The sequence below is a fragment of the Cyprinus carpio genome, chromosome A1, assembly GCF_018340385.1.
Source record: "Cyprinus carpio isolate SPL01 chromosome A1, ASM1834038v1, whole genome shotgun sequence".
NCBI classification, from domain to species: domain Eukaryota; kingdom Metazoa; phylum Chordata; class Actinopteri; order Cypriniformes; family Cyprinidae; genus Cyprinus; species Cyprinus carpio.
The window spans coordinates 19,756,341-19,768,872 of NC_056572.1; the positions used below are offsets into that span (position 1 = coordinate 19,756,341).

General features: G+C 36.8%; 2 protein-coding genes across 2 annotated transcripts in view; both read left to right on the forward strand.

The window, feature by feature from the left end:
• The first annotated feature begins 3,246 nt into the window (after positions 1 to 3,246).
• LOC109069274 (zinc finger protein ZIC 2-like) lies at positions 3,247 to 5,939 on the forward strand. The gene is made up of 3 exons (XM_019085908.2): positions 3,247 to 4,459; positions 4,840 to 5,003; positions 5,117 to 5,939. Exons 1-3 carry the CDS (start codon positions 3,532 to 3,534, stop codon positions 5,303 to 5,305), a joined length of 1,281 nt encoding a protein of 426 aa, XP_018941453.1. The 5' UTR covers positions 3,247 to 3,531; the 3' UTR covers positions 5,306 to 5,939.
• A 473-nt stretch (positions 5,940 to 6,412) lies between these two features.
• The window catches only part of LOC109069271 (propionyl-CoA carboxylase subunit alpha), a 52,454-nt gene continuing 46,334 nt past the window's right edge, over positions 6,413 to 12,532 (forward strand). The window contains exons 1-4 of the mRNA XM_042756904.1: positions 6,413 to 6,705; positions 7,604 to 7,675; positions 10,847 to 10,894; positions 11,112 to 11,180. Of these exons, the coding sequence (XP_042612838.1) occupies positions 6,652 to 6,705; positions 7,604 to 7,675; positions 10,847 to 10,894; positions 11,112 to 11,180 (243 nt within the window). The 5' untranslated portion in view covers positions 6,413 to 6,651. The remainder of the gene's footprint in view (positions 6,706 to 7,603; positions 7,676 to 10,846; positions 10,895 to 11,111; positions 11,181 to 12,532) is intronic.

Genomic DNA, 12,532 nt, shown 5'->3' on the forward strand with positions numbered 1-12,532 from the left:
CCAGAGGGGGGGAAATCCCCCCCCCATCCCCCCCGGAAAATCGCACCCTGATAATAATAATAATAATAATAATAATAATAATAATAATAATAATAGGTTAAAAAAAAAGTTTGACTAATAGGGTAGGGTGATATAGCCTACTAAACTGTATTGCATTGATGACATTTGAGTAATGAATAAGCCAAATACAAATCTTCCCTATCACACACACACCGATTTACTGTGCAAACCCAAAATTTTACTGTTTGCATTTCTAGTACAAACCTCTTTCTTTAGCTCAAGTAAACAGGTAGCCTACAAACCTGTGTGTTTATCTGCAGACTGCGGCGGCGCATATGTGTCATAAATATAAAATGTCAAAATCAAAAAGTTTATAAAATGTCATGGGGAGCAATCGGTTTCCCATCTACTGTTAAGTTTTCTCTCCGTTCACCCCTCACCACAGCATCAGAAATGATTAAAGACAGTGACAGACGACAGTAGGCCATAGCGGGCTGCGGATTGAAGAACGCGCTGAAAGACGGGGAGGAGCCGAACTCTGAAGCCGATTTCATGTGAAATTTAAAGGGGACTGAGGTGATCACGAATTCTTGTACAGTTTATGGTGCGAATCGCAAAATTTTTAGGTGGGCTGAGCAGAAAACCCCCCTTAAATGGCCTAGCCACGCCCATGTCGTATACAGTATGGGAGACACCATTTAACAGATCCGGGGATCATTACCCAAATTTACAAGTTACACACAGATAGCCCTTAAACATAAATTAAATTATGCGTAATTGAATTTACAATTGTTTTAAAACTTCTGGATGACCAGAAATGCACATAAAACTGGCATCCTTCCAGGATTTGCAAAAAATAAAAAAAACTGACCACCTGTTCCAAAGTTCTCTACTTAATTTAGTCTCTAAATAAACACATTTATTCATATAGGCTATTAATTATTATTCAATATTATTATTTGTTATTATTTTAAAAGTGTAAAATTACAAAACAATTATAAATATAAAATAAAAATAATATATAGGCCTATATAGTCTATTGCGATTAGGAATGTTTTAAATGCCCACCGTCCCCTTCGGTCATTATTTTACATTTTTTTATTTCACAATGAGCAACAGTGGGTAAAATTTAGGCTACTAAGTATGTCTAAATATATGGCAAAATACTTTGAATAAATCATATCTGTAAAACGTTTTAGATTAAACATATTTTGTTTTGCATTTTTTTTTTTTTTAAAGGTGATTGGCGGTGAAATGTTGCAGTGATCTGAAACACCTCTAAAAGTAAGAGCAACATTTTCAAACCTAAAAGTATTTACTCAAGATTTCGTTTGAAAACAAGTTGCTATTATCTATTTAAACTTGCTAAACAACCTCCGTGTAGAAAGATTTTTTTTAAAACAACCAAACAATCTGGTTTTAATTTTCACATCATAAAATAAAAAAGTATTAAAATGTAAATGGTCCTTCAAGACAGACATAGTCTATGCCATGCTGATTTTTTTTTTTTTTACATGAATAAGCCAGTTTAGTAGCCTACCTTTTGAAAAGTTTGAAATATGTTGATAACGGTTCAATGGGCGAACGATTATGAGGTGCTCATGATAATTGATTTAATGAATCTATTTTGAATTTATTTACAGGTCAGTTGTTAAGACCATGTGTTGGCTGACATTTAAACCTTATTTTATTTAACGTCCATCTTGAGAAACATGACAGGAAATATAGCCTATAATAAAGCCACGTTTGTCTTGAACATTTGTCGTTTCTTTATAAATCTGAGCGCAAAATAATTCAGACTGTCCTTTTATTAGTGAGCCTGAGATAATTTAATTGACTAGTGGAGTACTAAATGTTTTTGAAATATTCATGAAGTTTTTGTGCTCTTTAGAAAAGGCGAAAAGGGTCAGTTGTTCCATTCTAACCTCTTGAAACTGTTGTTGATTTTATACTCGTGACATAGCGGCGTCTCTCCGTATGTGTATGTCACCAATTCAACACTCGCCACGTAAATATGTGTCTAAAGGTTAGATATCCTCTGAAGAGAAACAACTCATCCACAATGGAGAGACTTCCCATCTCACTGCCGTTGTCAGGACAACCCCTCGCGGCATCCGAGCCCATAATAAGTGTCAGTTCAAAGCCGGTGACTTAGGCTCCCTCTTTACAACACTCTCGTGTCCCTTCCTTCCTTCTCTTTCAATGCTCATTCTGAGACCTATGGCTTGAGCCCTTGTCCAAATAAGCTATAGACAAAAGTGTTGGTTTTCGGAGACGCTGGAGAGAAGGAGATGTGTTTTCCTATTCCTATCTCAATAACTGAGTTCACTGTGCGGGATTCGAATTAAAAACAAAGTGTGAAAGTGATTCATTATTATCTATTTCACACAGCTCAAAACGTGACTTTCCAAAACACAGAAATATTTATTCACTGGGGGAAAAAAAACGATTTTGTGAAATTGTAAAAAAATAACTTGTAGCTACATCTTGACTCTGGAGACCAAAATGGTAGACATTTTCGTTAAATATTAGATTTTTAAAGATCAACCTAAAAGCAATCGTTTTATGCATTTGTGCATTGTGGTGATTCCCGAACAAAATATTTACAAAAACGAGAACGAATTCAACACTGATATGGTGCGGGTCTCCATAACGCAATAGTGCGCACTGCACAAATCTGCACCCAAACCCATGACATAAACATTAAAACCCCATTCACTGATGTCTTACACCTAGGTGACGTTAGTTTATAGTAAAAGCTTAGAATTAAAATGAGCTCCCAAATGAAACTTCCACTCAGGACAATATTAAACGTCACAGCGAGCGATTTATCGAATCTGTTCAGTCTAGAAATATGTTTTACAGAAGTAAATATATAAGAGAAACCTACAAATTTATGTTATAACTTACTAAACCGATGTGTTTAATACAGCTGCTAAATTCAAACCAAGTAATAGCCTAATAATAAATAATAATATTGTCATATAAGTCCACAGTGGTTTGTATTTCATTAATTTGCCCCCTCACTTCAAGCACAGATTATTCTCTCGTAAACGCATAAAACGGGGCGGAACCAAAAGAACCGTCAGCCTTGATTACTCACGGTGAGTAAACGTTTGATTGGACGAGTGAACAGGATTTGGGATTTACACAGACCAATGGGATTCTTAGATTTGGGAAACAGGGTTACAGTCTTGAGGGGGCGTGGGGTGCCCTGGAGAGACCCCAGAGATAAGAGCAGTCAGGAGCGCAAAAACACTCAGATACACGACGCACAGAGAACCTGCGCAACTGCTACAAGTTTCACTTTGGCGCACGAATTGTACCGATGTACAAATTTTGTACATTTCTGCAGCTTTTCCATCGTGCCAAAAGGATTTATTTGATTTGACTCTATAACTTCATCACTTGGTATGAGGTTTAATTAACCGTATTACGGGCAATTAACAGCCACTCGATTTATTTATATCTTACTTTCGTTTTATTTTTAAACTCGGGTGTAGTCACATCTTGTAATCAAAACTCGTGGTGATGTTACTGGATGCCGGCCACCAAATCTCTAGTTTAGGGGTTGGAACGTTCACAAGGCATCCCTCGGCTGTGAGCGAGACACAGGACAGAGATATGAGTTTTATGGAATCGGCACACATGGGCGCGTTCAAACTGAACCACCCCGATTTGTCCCCGGGCCAGAGCGCAGCGTTTGCGCCCCAAGCAACCAGCTATTCCGCGGCCGCTCTTGGAGCGCATGCTGCGGCGCACGCTGCCTCGTACGCCAGTTCCACGTTTAACTCCACCAGGGAGTTTCTCTTGCGCAGCCGAGGCTTTGGGGATTCGACTCCGGGCAGCGGACAACACCCCATCTTCAGCTCCACAGCAGGGCCTCTCCATCACTCTCATCCAGAAGGTCAGGGCCACCTACTTTTCCCTGGAATCCACGAGCAGCATGGGTCCCATCACGGCTCTCCAAACATCCTGAACGGACGCCTTGGATTACCCGGTGAGGTTTTCGGGCGAACGGAGCAGTATCACCAAGTGCCCAATGCACGGGCTGATCCTTACAGTCAGTATGGCCTAAATATGAGTATGAACATGGCGCACCATCCCGGCGCATTCTTCCGTTACATGCGACAACAGTGCATCAAACAAGAGCTCATTTGTAAATGGATCGACCCGGAGCTTGGTGACCCAAAAAAATGCTGCAGCAAAACTTACAGCACAATGCACGAGCTGGTCACACATGTGTCCACGGAGCACGTCGGTGGGCCAGAACAATGTAACCACATCTGCTTTTGGGAGGACTGTCCACGGGAGAGCAAGCCATTCAAAGCAAAATACAAACTAGTGAATCATATCCGAGTGCACACGGGAGAGAAACCCTTCGCATGCCCCTTCCCGGGATGTGGCAAGGTGTTCGCGCGTTCAGAGAATCTGAAAATACACAAACGGACACACACAGGTGATTATTTATCAATGTTCTTTTAAATACGACATTTGATTTATTCACGCAGTAGGTCTACTTGAGTTTAAATTGTCATTTCAATACCAAATCCAGAACTTTGACCTTGCTCTTCAGTAATGCCACACAACACTTTCTCCAGTGTTTGTTACAAACTGGTGTCTCAGCAGTCAGTAGACAAGTTAGTTTAAGGGTAGAAAAGATGATTTTGTAAGTGTGAACTGCTCTTAAATTTGAATGCGTAATTTGGTTGCGCATCACCTCTTTAGCAGCATCAAAATCAGCCTGCTTGTTTGAGAGAGTAATCGTAATAGTAGCATTCATCGATTCTGCGTTCTAACCAGCGTGTAATCTAAATAGAAAATATTTTTTTCTTTCAGGAGAAAAACCGTTCCTGTGTGAATTCGACGGCTGCGACAGACGTTTCGCCAACAGCAGTGACCGGAAGAAGCACATGCACGTTCACACGTCTGACAAGCCATATCTGTGCAAACTGTGCGACAAGTCTTACACTCATCCCAGCTCTTTAAGGAAACACATGAAGGTGAGAATTCAACCATCTGACAGCTAGACTATTCTTTGTTCACCGATCTGTTGCGTTGCATATCATGGTTTAGACCGAATGAACTGATTCTAACTGTTTGATGCCCTTTGTAGGTTCACGAGGATCAAGTTCCGGTGGTCGACTCCTCTCCTGCGGGAAGCTCCGGGTACGAGTCCTCCACTCCCTCCAGTCTGATTTCTCCGTGCTCGGAAACGCACAACACCATGTCGCCGGACACTGCCGCGCTCAACAGCAGCGCACACAGCAGTTTAACGTCCAATTTTAGCGAGTGGTACGTTTAAGGACTTCGCCAAAAACGGCATATAAAAGGAAATATTATTTGTAAATAGTAAATGAGGTTTTATGTCCTCAGCATGTGTAAGATTCAGTGTTGCACTGTGACTGAAAGTATTATGTGATTAAAATGAAGGCTGTTTTCTTACATGAATAAAATGTCCTTTGGTAATTTGCCAAAGACGAAGGATGGATGTATATTTCTGACTGTAGAAATGTTTTGCAGTAAGGTCGTGTCAAGTCACGGTGTTTGAACACAATATTTCTGTCAGATAGATTATTAGAGCTATCGTGATTGTACCATGAAAGTATTAACGGGGATCCTAAGTGCCGAAGTCAAATGTAGTGCGTTAAAATGGAAACAGTTCTGTGAATGTTACACATGTCTGGAAATCATCCACTTCGAGTAATTTTGAGAAAAGCCTCTTGTTTTTAAATTATGGTATAGCTTATTATGTTTGATTAAAAATACAAAATATTTATGATAAACTCCTCGACTAAAATATGTACAGAATTGTTACATTTAAAATGTTTGTACAATGTTATTCAGTTTTAAGATGTAAATTCATGCGATAACTAGGCCTAATGCCAATCCATAAAATGAAGGAAAATATATCTAAAGACAATAAAATGAAACCAAAAATAAAACCAAAAGTCTCATTCGTTAATTTACAATTTATAATATTAAGAATTGTAATTCATAGCCTATTTTTATTTGACATTTTTCACATTTTTCACTTTTTTTTTTTTTTACATTTACAAACACAGATGTCCTGAAAGTCCTTATATAAAAAAAGTTTCAGGGAGTAGACTAGCTGTATGATTGCCTTTACATTTTCAATAAAATAGAAATTAGGCTATCACGGTTATTTTCAACATCCTTTGCAGTATTGGTTTTCTTAGTGTTTACTCTCAGGGAAGTGCCAATACAGATAAAAGAAATAGGCTAATAATAATAATAGGCTAATAATAATAATAATAATAATAAACAATAATGTTATTAATAAGTGTACATAGCCTACCTGATCTGTTCGCAAATGGAAACTATTTTAAAACAATACATGCCAAAAAAAAATAAAAATCAAACTTTAATAACTGCCACGCATTTTGATAAAGTATTTAAAATAATCTTTAATGCATACTTTAGGGTTCGTGCAGATGCAATAGCGTAGTCTTCAAGGTCACGACGGATTTTATCAGCAACCTTTCGTCCAACTTTCAGTTGTTGTCTCCCCCCTCTTCGGGCACATTTCGGTCTCTGACACATCTGATTGGTCGGGAGGGCAAACACCCCCAAATTATGTGCGTTACGTCATAAGAGCGCGCCGCTCTGCTCTCCGCAGCTCCGACTATCATGGCGGCTTACAGAAGCGCTGCAGGTTTTCAAAGAGTTTTGCTTGCTTTTAAGGTGAGCTTTGGTATTTGAAGTCGCTGCATGATGGGAAACAATTCATATAACGAATCTAATGATTTGTCTAATGATTTGATTTGCCATGTTATCTGTCTAAGCGTGCTGACTTGCCGTAAAAGATCCGCTAGAAAATTTTCACTTGACACGATACACTGACAGTCTCATTGATTCCTAATTGTCAAGTATTATTTATGAAACATCACTTTTTCCTTATAAGTTTATGGTGTCTCCTTCATTGTTATCGTTGCAGAAATCACGACCAAATGTCTTTATCGCTGATGACTGTGAATTCATGTCAATGTCAAAATGATTTCATAAAGTGTTTAGTTGATGCAGCTGTGCCGATTTTATTTAAAGACGTTTTGTCTGTGGTGCAGCGAAAATGTATTGAATATTTGACTGAAAGATTCCTGATAATAACTTTGAAATTAGTTTATATCTGACTGGATCTAGTTTCCACTTTTATCAATGACAGTCAGTCAGTTATTTTTGCTGTTTCAAACTGGAAATCACAAAACTTGTGTGTCTAACACAAATGCTGCTGTTGTTCAAAATAATATTTAGACAGTTTTATTACTGTCTTTATATATATATTAAAAAAATCTGTCTTTCATGTTTCATTACTGTAACTGAACACAATGCTAGTGGTCCTAATACATTTGTTACTTGTGTTGAATGAAGTTTTATAAATCAGAGGTGCCCAAACTTTTTACTATGAAGAGTCAAAAGTTGATTAATTGAGGGCTGTGTGCTGTTTCATGGGATGTTTCTCCAGAGGTGGGCCAAATCAAAGGTCATCACTAGTCATCTTTGGCCTGCTGGTCCTGGTTGGGCATCTCTGGTATAAAGAGTTTGATTCAGTCAGTGGTGACAGCATTGTTTCTCTGTTTTATAGCATGTCTGTCTTAAGCAGAAGTGCGGCGTTATAATCTGCCGGTACTCTACAGTGTATGACCCAAATGAGAAGGTAAGTCTCATAATAGGAGTGTTTGATATTCATGTATGCTTCACTTTTCTTTACTTGTGCATCCTTGTTGCCTTTCCTGCATCTTAGTGCATGAATACCACACTATTTTAATCGCTTTATGTAATTTTTGTTTGTTAGACTCTATGATAGGATCCAAGTGAGATGTTGGGTAAAAATAAATAAATAAAAATCATGGCACTGTCAGCTGTCTTTTATGTCAATTGACATGTCCTTCATGATGCCGGAGGAAACCACTGATATTTATACGTAGTTGGCATATTAGCAGTGATTAAAGCTCTGAACACTTGAGAGCTAGTTGACTGCATCTGCAACCTAGTTATTCATATGTACACTACTGTCAAAATATATTTTTAATGATTTTAAATAAAGTCTCTTCTGCTCACCATAGTTGCCTTTATTTGATCCAAACTACAGTAAAAACTGTAATATTGTGAAATATTATTACAATTTAAAACCACTGTTTTCTGTTTATATTATAAAATGTGATACAAAGGTGAATTTTCAGCAGCCATTACTCCAGTCTTCAGTGTCACATGATCTTTCAGAAATCATTTTAATATGCTTGTTTGCTGGTTAAGAAACATTTCTTATTATTAAAATGTTGAGGTAATTAAGATTTTTTAAAAGAAATTAATACTTTTTTTTTTTTTTAGCAAGAATGCACTAAATTATAATTAATAATTTTCCAAAACATTTATATTTGAAATAAATGCTGTTCTTTTGCAATTTCTATTCATTAAAGAAACAGTAAAAATGTATTGCAGTTTCCACAAAAATATTGAGCTGCAAAAACTGTATTTTTGATCAAATAAATACAGCCTTGGTGGGCAGAAAAAGCATCTTTCAAAAACTTTTAAATTGTTTCAAACCTTTGACTAGTAGTGCATGAATATTTATATCTAAAGTAGGCTTTAGAAGCTGATTTTCAGAGGATTTAGTTTATCATTAATGTTAGATATTTCTGCATATTAGTTGATCAGTAGATCATCAAATGCTGCAAACAGCTGCAGCATTTTTGATAAAAAAAATAATGGGATTGTTTTTAGTGATAGTGATGAGGAGCATCTTTTCCAAGATGACGGACATACTGACATGTCTGGAGCAGAATGTGGTATCTGCCTATAGATATCCATGGAGGAAACAAGGAAGCCTCAGTTATTTGTGAAACACCCCATATATCAGGGTCCAAATTCTCTTTGCACACTCTCTCAGCCTCTACACTGCCAAAAGCCTGTTGCATCCATGTAGCTTTGATGTTTCATTCTCCCATAATCAGCCTTTGCCTGGAGGTGTGTCTGTGTGTTGTGGGAGTGGGGGTGTAGCAATATGAGCAAATGGGGAAATATGCTTTGAGTTTAGGAATGTGTTCTTCAATACACGTTGCCCTAGGCTAATCTTGACACATGGTTTATAACATAAATTGTTTACACGTGGCAGACAACATTAGCAAAGCCCCATGCTTTGATCTTTAAGGCACACTAACATCCACCTTAACAGTCAGAATCATCTAGATCTCCCTCGTTTTAAACTTGTGTATGTTTATTATTGCACTTCATGGAATAGATAACAGGATCATTCCATGTCATATCAACCACATTTTGGAAACTTCCCCCGCTCAAATTTTTGAATTTGTTGATATATATATTTTGTAGAAAGACAAACATAAATAGTGATGAAAGCCAAAAAATTAAATGTCAAAGATGTATATTTATGGAATAATCTACTATTTTGTAGAGAGGGGTCAAAATGACAATTTTCACCCGAGATTCAGAGCCAAATTACATGGGGGTAAAAAATGACCTTAGAAAGCTGGCAGCATCATCATTTTATTTTTACACAGCGATCGGTAGGTCTATTAGTAAAATCTGTTGACACTAGCAATTTTTGGTTACGCTTTATTTTAATGTGTCCTTGCTACAGTGTAATTATATAGTACTGAGTAATATTAATTAACAACATGTACTACTTACTATATGGTTAGGATTAGGGTTTGGCTTATGGATACTTTTTTTCTTTTAAAGAGAAATATCTGAAGAACAAATGATGTTTAAACTAGAAATGTGTCTTGTGGATTTATGTCAACACAAATGCAAATGCTTGCATGCAACTCTAAAAGTATTCAAGATAGTTTAATATTCTTCTAGATTCTCATTCTTAATAAACTTTCCTTTTGAAATGTCAATTGTTCATCCCCATGTAGTTCATTTCCTTAGATATGGGGATTTCAAAGCACCTCCATGTTCAAATTTTGTTGAATTTGGCACATTTTCAATGACCAAAAACCAAATGTGGTTCAGCATGTGCTCACAGCTGATTCTTACTGCATTTAAAGAGGAATGTCTGAAGAATAAATATTGTTTAGTGAATAAATGTATCTTGTTTCCTTCTATCAAAAGAACTGTATAAAACACCTCTCTGAGTAACAAAAATCCACTAAACATAGTTAAGTGGAGGGACATTAACTTGCTCTCAAAAGTGTATTTATAATTGGGGTCTCAATATCTAGGGACTGAACCATATAAGGCATATAAGGAAAGTTTATTAAGAATGAGACCAGTTTACAATTGACCAGTTTACTCATGGAGCCACATTAAGATCTCCATATCTCTGGGATTGAAACATCGAGGGCCTTTAAAAAGACGATACCAAAAGGAAAGTTTCTCACTGTTGGCATATAATGAAACAAAAATGGCTTAAGTCAACCGATTTTACAAATAGACCTACCAGACTTTATGTAAAAACAACTTCATGCTGCCAGCTTTCTAAAGTCATTTTTAAATGAAATATTTTGTTTTTCATCACTATTTATGTTTGTCTTTCTACAAAAAAAAGATTAACAAAATCAAAATTTGAGCCGGGGTTCAACTCTGGTTGAGTTGACACGGAATGACCCAACAGTAGTTTAGTATACAAGTAGTTTTTGTACCTGATACAGTTTTACTATGATTAGTTATGCACTTAGAACTTGTTCTCTAAGATCTTTATCTCTTCTCTCTTCTTGTTATCTGAAAAGCAGTGTGTTGAACAGCTTTCACTTACAGCCAGAAGAGTTGAGCTTTAGTCAGGGTTAATAGAGACACACACTGTGGACAAATCAAGTGTTGACAAAACAAATGTCTTAATCGCCCTGTTCCTTTTTCCTTTCCACAGACCTTTGATAAAATCCTCATTGCAAACAGAGGGGAGATCGCCTGCAGGGTGAGTGAGAGTGTGTGTTCTTCACCAGGAAGGATCCTTTCAGTGTGTTTAATGCAAAACATTAGATTTGTCTTTCTATTTTCATTTTAAATCAGGGTGAAGTCCTACATGTATGATCTCTAGATGTATTTTGCCTTCAATACAGATTTACTACTATGAAATAAAAAAACATTCACATTCATTTGCAGTTAAATATCCCCTTTGTTTCTATTCATAGGTGATTAAAACTTGTAAGAAGATGGGCATCAAGACAGTCGCAGTTCACAGTGATGTGGACTCTAGTGCGGTGAGAAAAATTAATATTACCTAAATAAAAAAGACAAATACATTGAGGTTCAAAAGTCTGAGAGCACATTGTTTCAAAAACGAAGTTTCTGCTGTAAGTTTATTTATTGGTTGTCATTATGTATTAAACTATTATGTTTCTTATCATGAAATTAGCCTTGATGCTTGAATAGTTTAAGAAAATAAGGCGGCAAAAGTTTTAGAATTTTGAAGTATTTAAAGCAAATAAATAGGATGATTTTAAAAAGACATATCCTCATCCTCATGTTGTTCCAAAGCTGTATGACCTATTTGAAGAATGCTGGTGAAAAAACAATTGGTTACTGTTTATCTTCATACAGGATTGGAATTTTTAATGCAAGTGATAACAGAATTTTCATTTTTGGGTGAACTATACGTTTTTCATTTTAACTTCTCTTTATAATTATGCTGATGGTATCATTTAATTAAAATTCTTGTATTAAATTAGAAAAATGCTAAATAGAAACCTCTTCATTTATTTGCATTTGAAACGAATAATTAGATTGGCTGAAGCAGGTTAGTCATCTGGAGGCAGTCTGGTACTAATATCTAAATTAGACCTCACTACACTTTTACAAGCATTTACAAGATAAACTAAAGCTTTTGCTCCTCTCACCTTTATTTTTTCATGGAGTGTAATCCTCTGTTGCCATGATTGATAGCTGTCAGTTTTCACCCCCTCCTATTCCATATGCATGAGAGTTTGATAGAGGCAGTGTTTTAAACTCAGCTCGTCCCCCTGCTGTGTTCTGTGCTGGATTTTGGGAATGATGGGGGGTTAGAGGTGGGGATCTTTTGCATTTGATTTGCAGCTTCCAAAGAGCATCTAAATGAAGATGTTTAAACCAGAGCAGTGGGGGATAATCTGGACTCTGTATGGGGGAACAAATTGACATTAGAAGTCCATATACTGACCCCAGGATTGATGTGTTCGAATATTTTACAAACACATTCCTAATGCAGAATCTTTCTTTCAACTCAACTTTTATGTCATTTTCTGAAACATCATGAAAGATAAAATAATTTATTTAGAAATTTAGTGTTTACATTAAAGTGGTCCATTAAAGGGGTCATCGGATGCTACATGCACTTTTACAAGTTGTTTGAACTGAAATGTGTGTTGGCAGTGTGTGCACAACCACCTTATATTAATAAAAATCCACCCAGTTTTTCTCGTATCTCGTTAAATCATTTCCCCTTCCTCAAATTAAGTCTGTGTGACGTCACAAAAACAGGCCCCTCCCACACTAGTTTGATTGACAGTAGCGTTTCAGCACAGACTGGACTGGCGTCTTACCTTAGACCCGCCCTGAGTGAGCTGTCATCAGTCCG

Bases quoted from the DNA above. Each gene is read 5' to 3' on its own strand.
- LOC109069274 (XM_019085908.2), top strand. From the start codon at position 3,532: ATGTTACTGGATGCCGGCCACCAAATCTCTAGTTTAGGGGTTGGAACG. The intron at 4,460-4,839 runs GTGATTATTTAT...TTTTTCTTTCAG, and splicing joins ACACAAACGGACACACACAG to GAGAAAAACCGTTCCTGTGT. The intron at 5,004-5,116 runs GTGAGAATTCAA...TGCCCTTTGTAG, and splicing joins CTTTAAGGAAACACATGAAG to GTTCACGAGGATCAAGTTCC.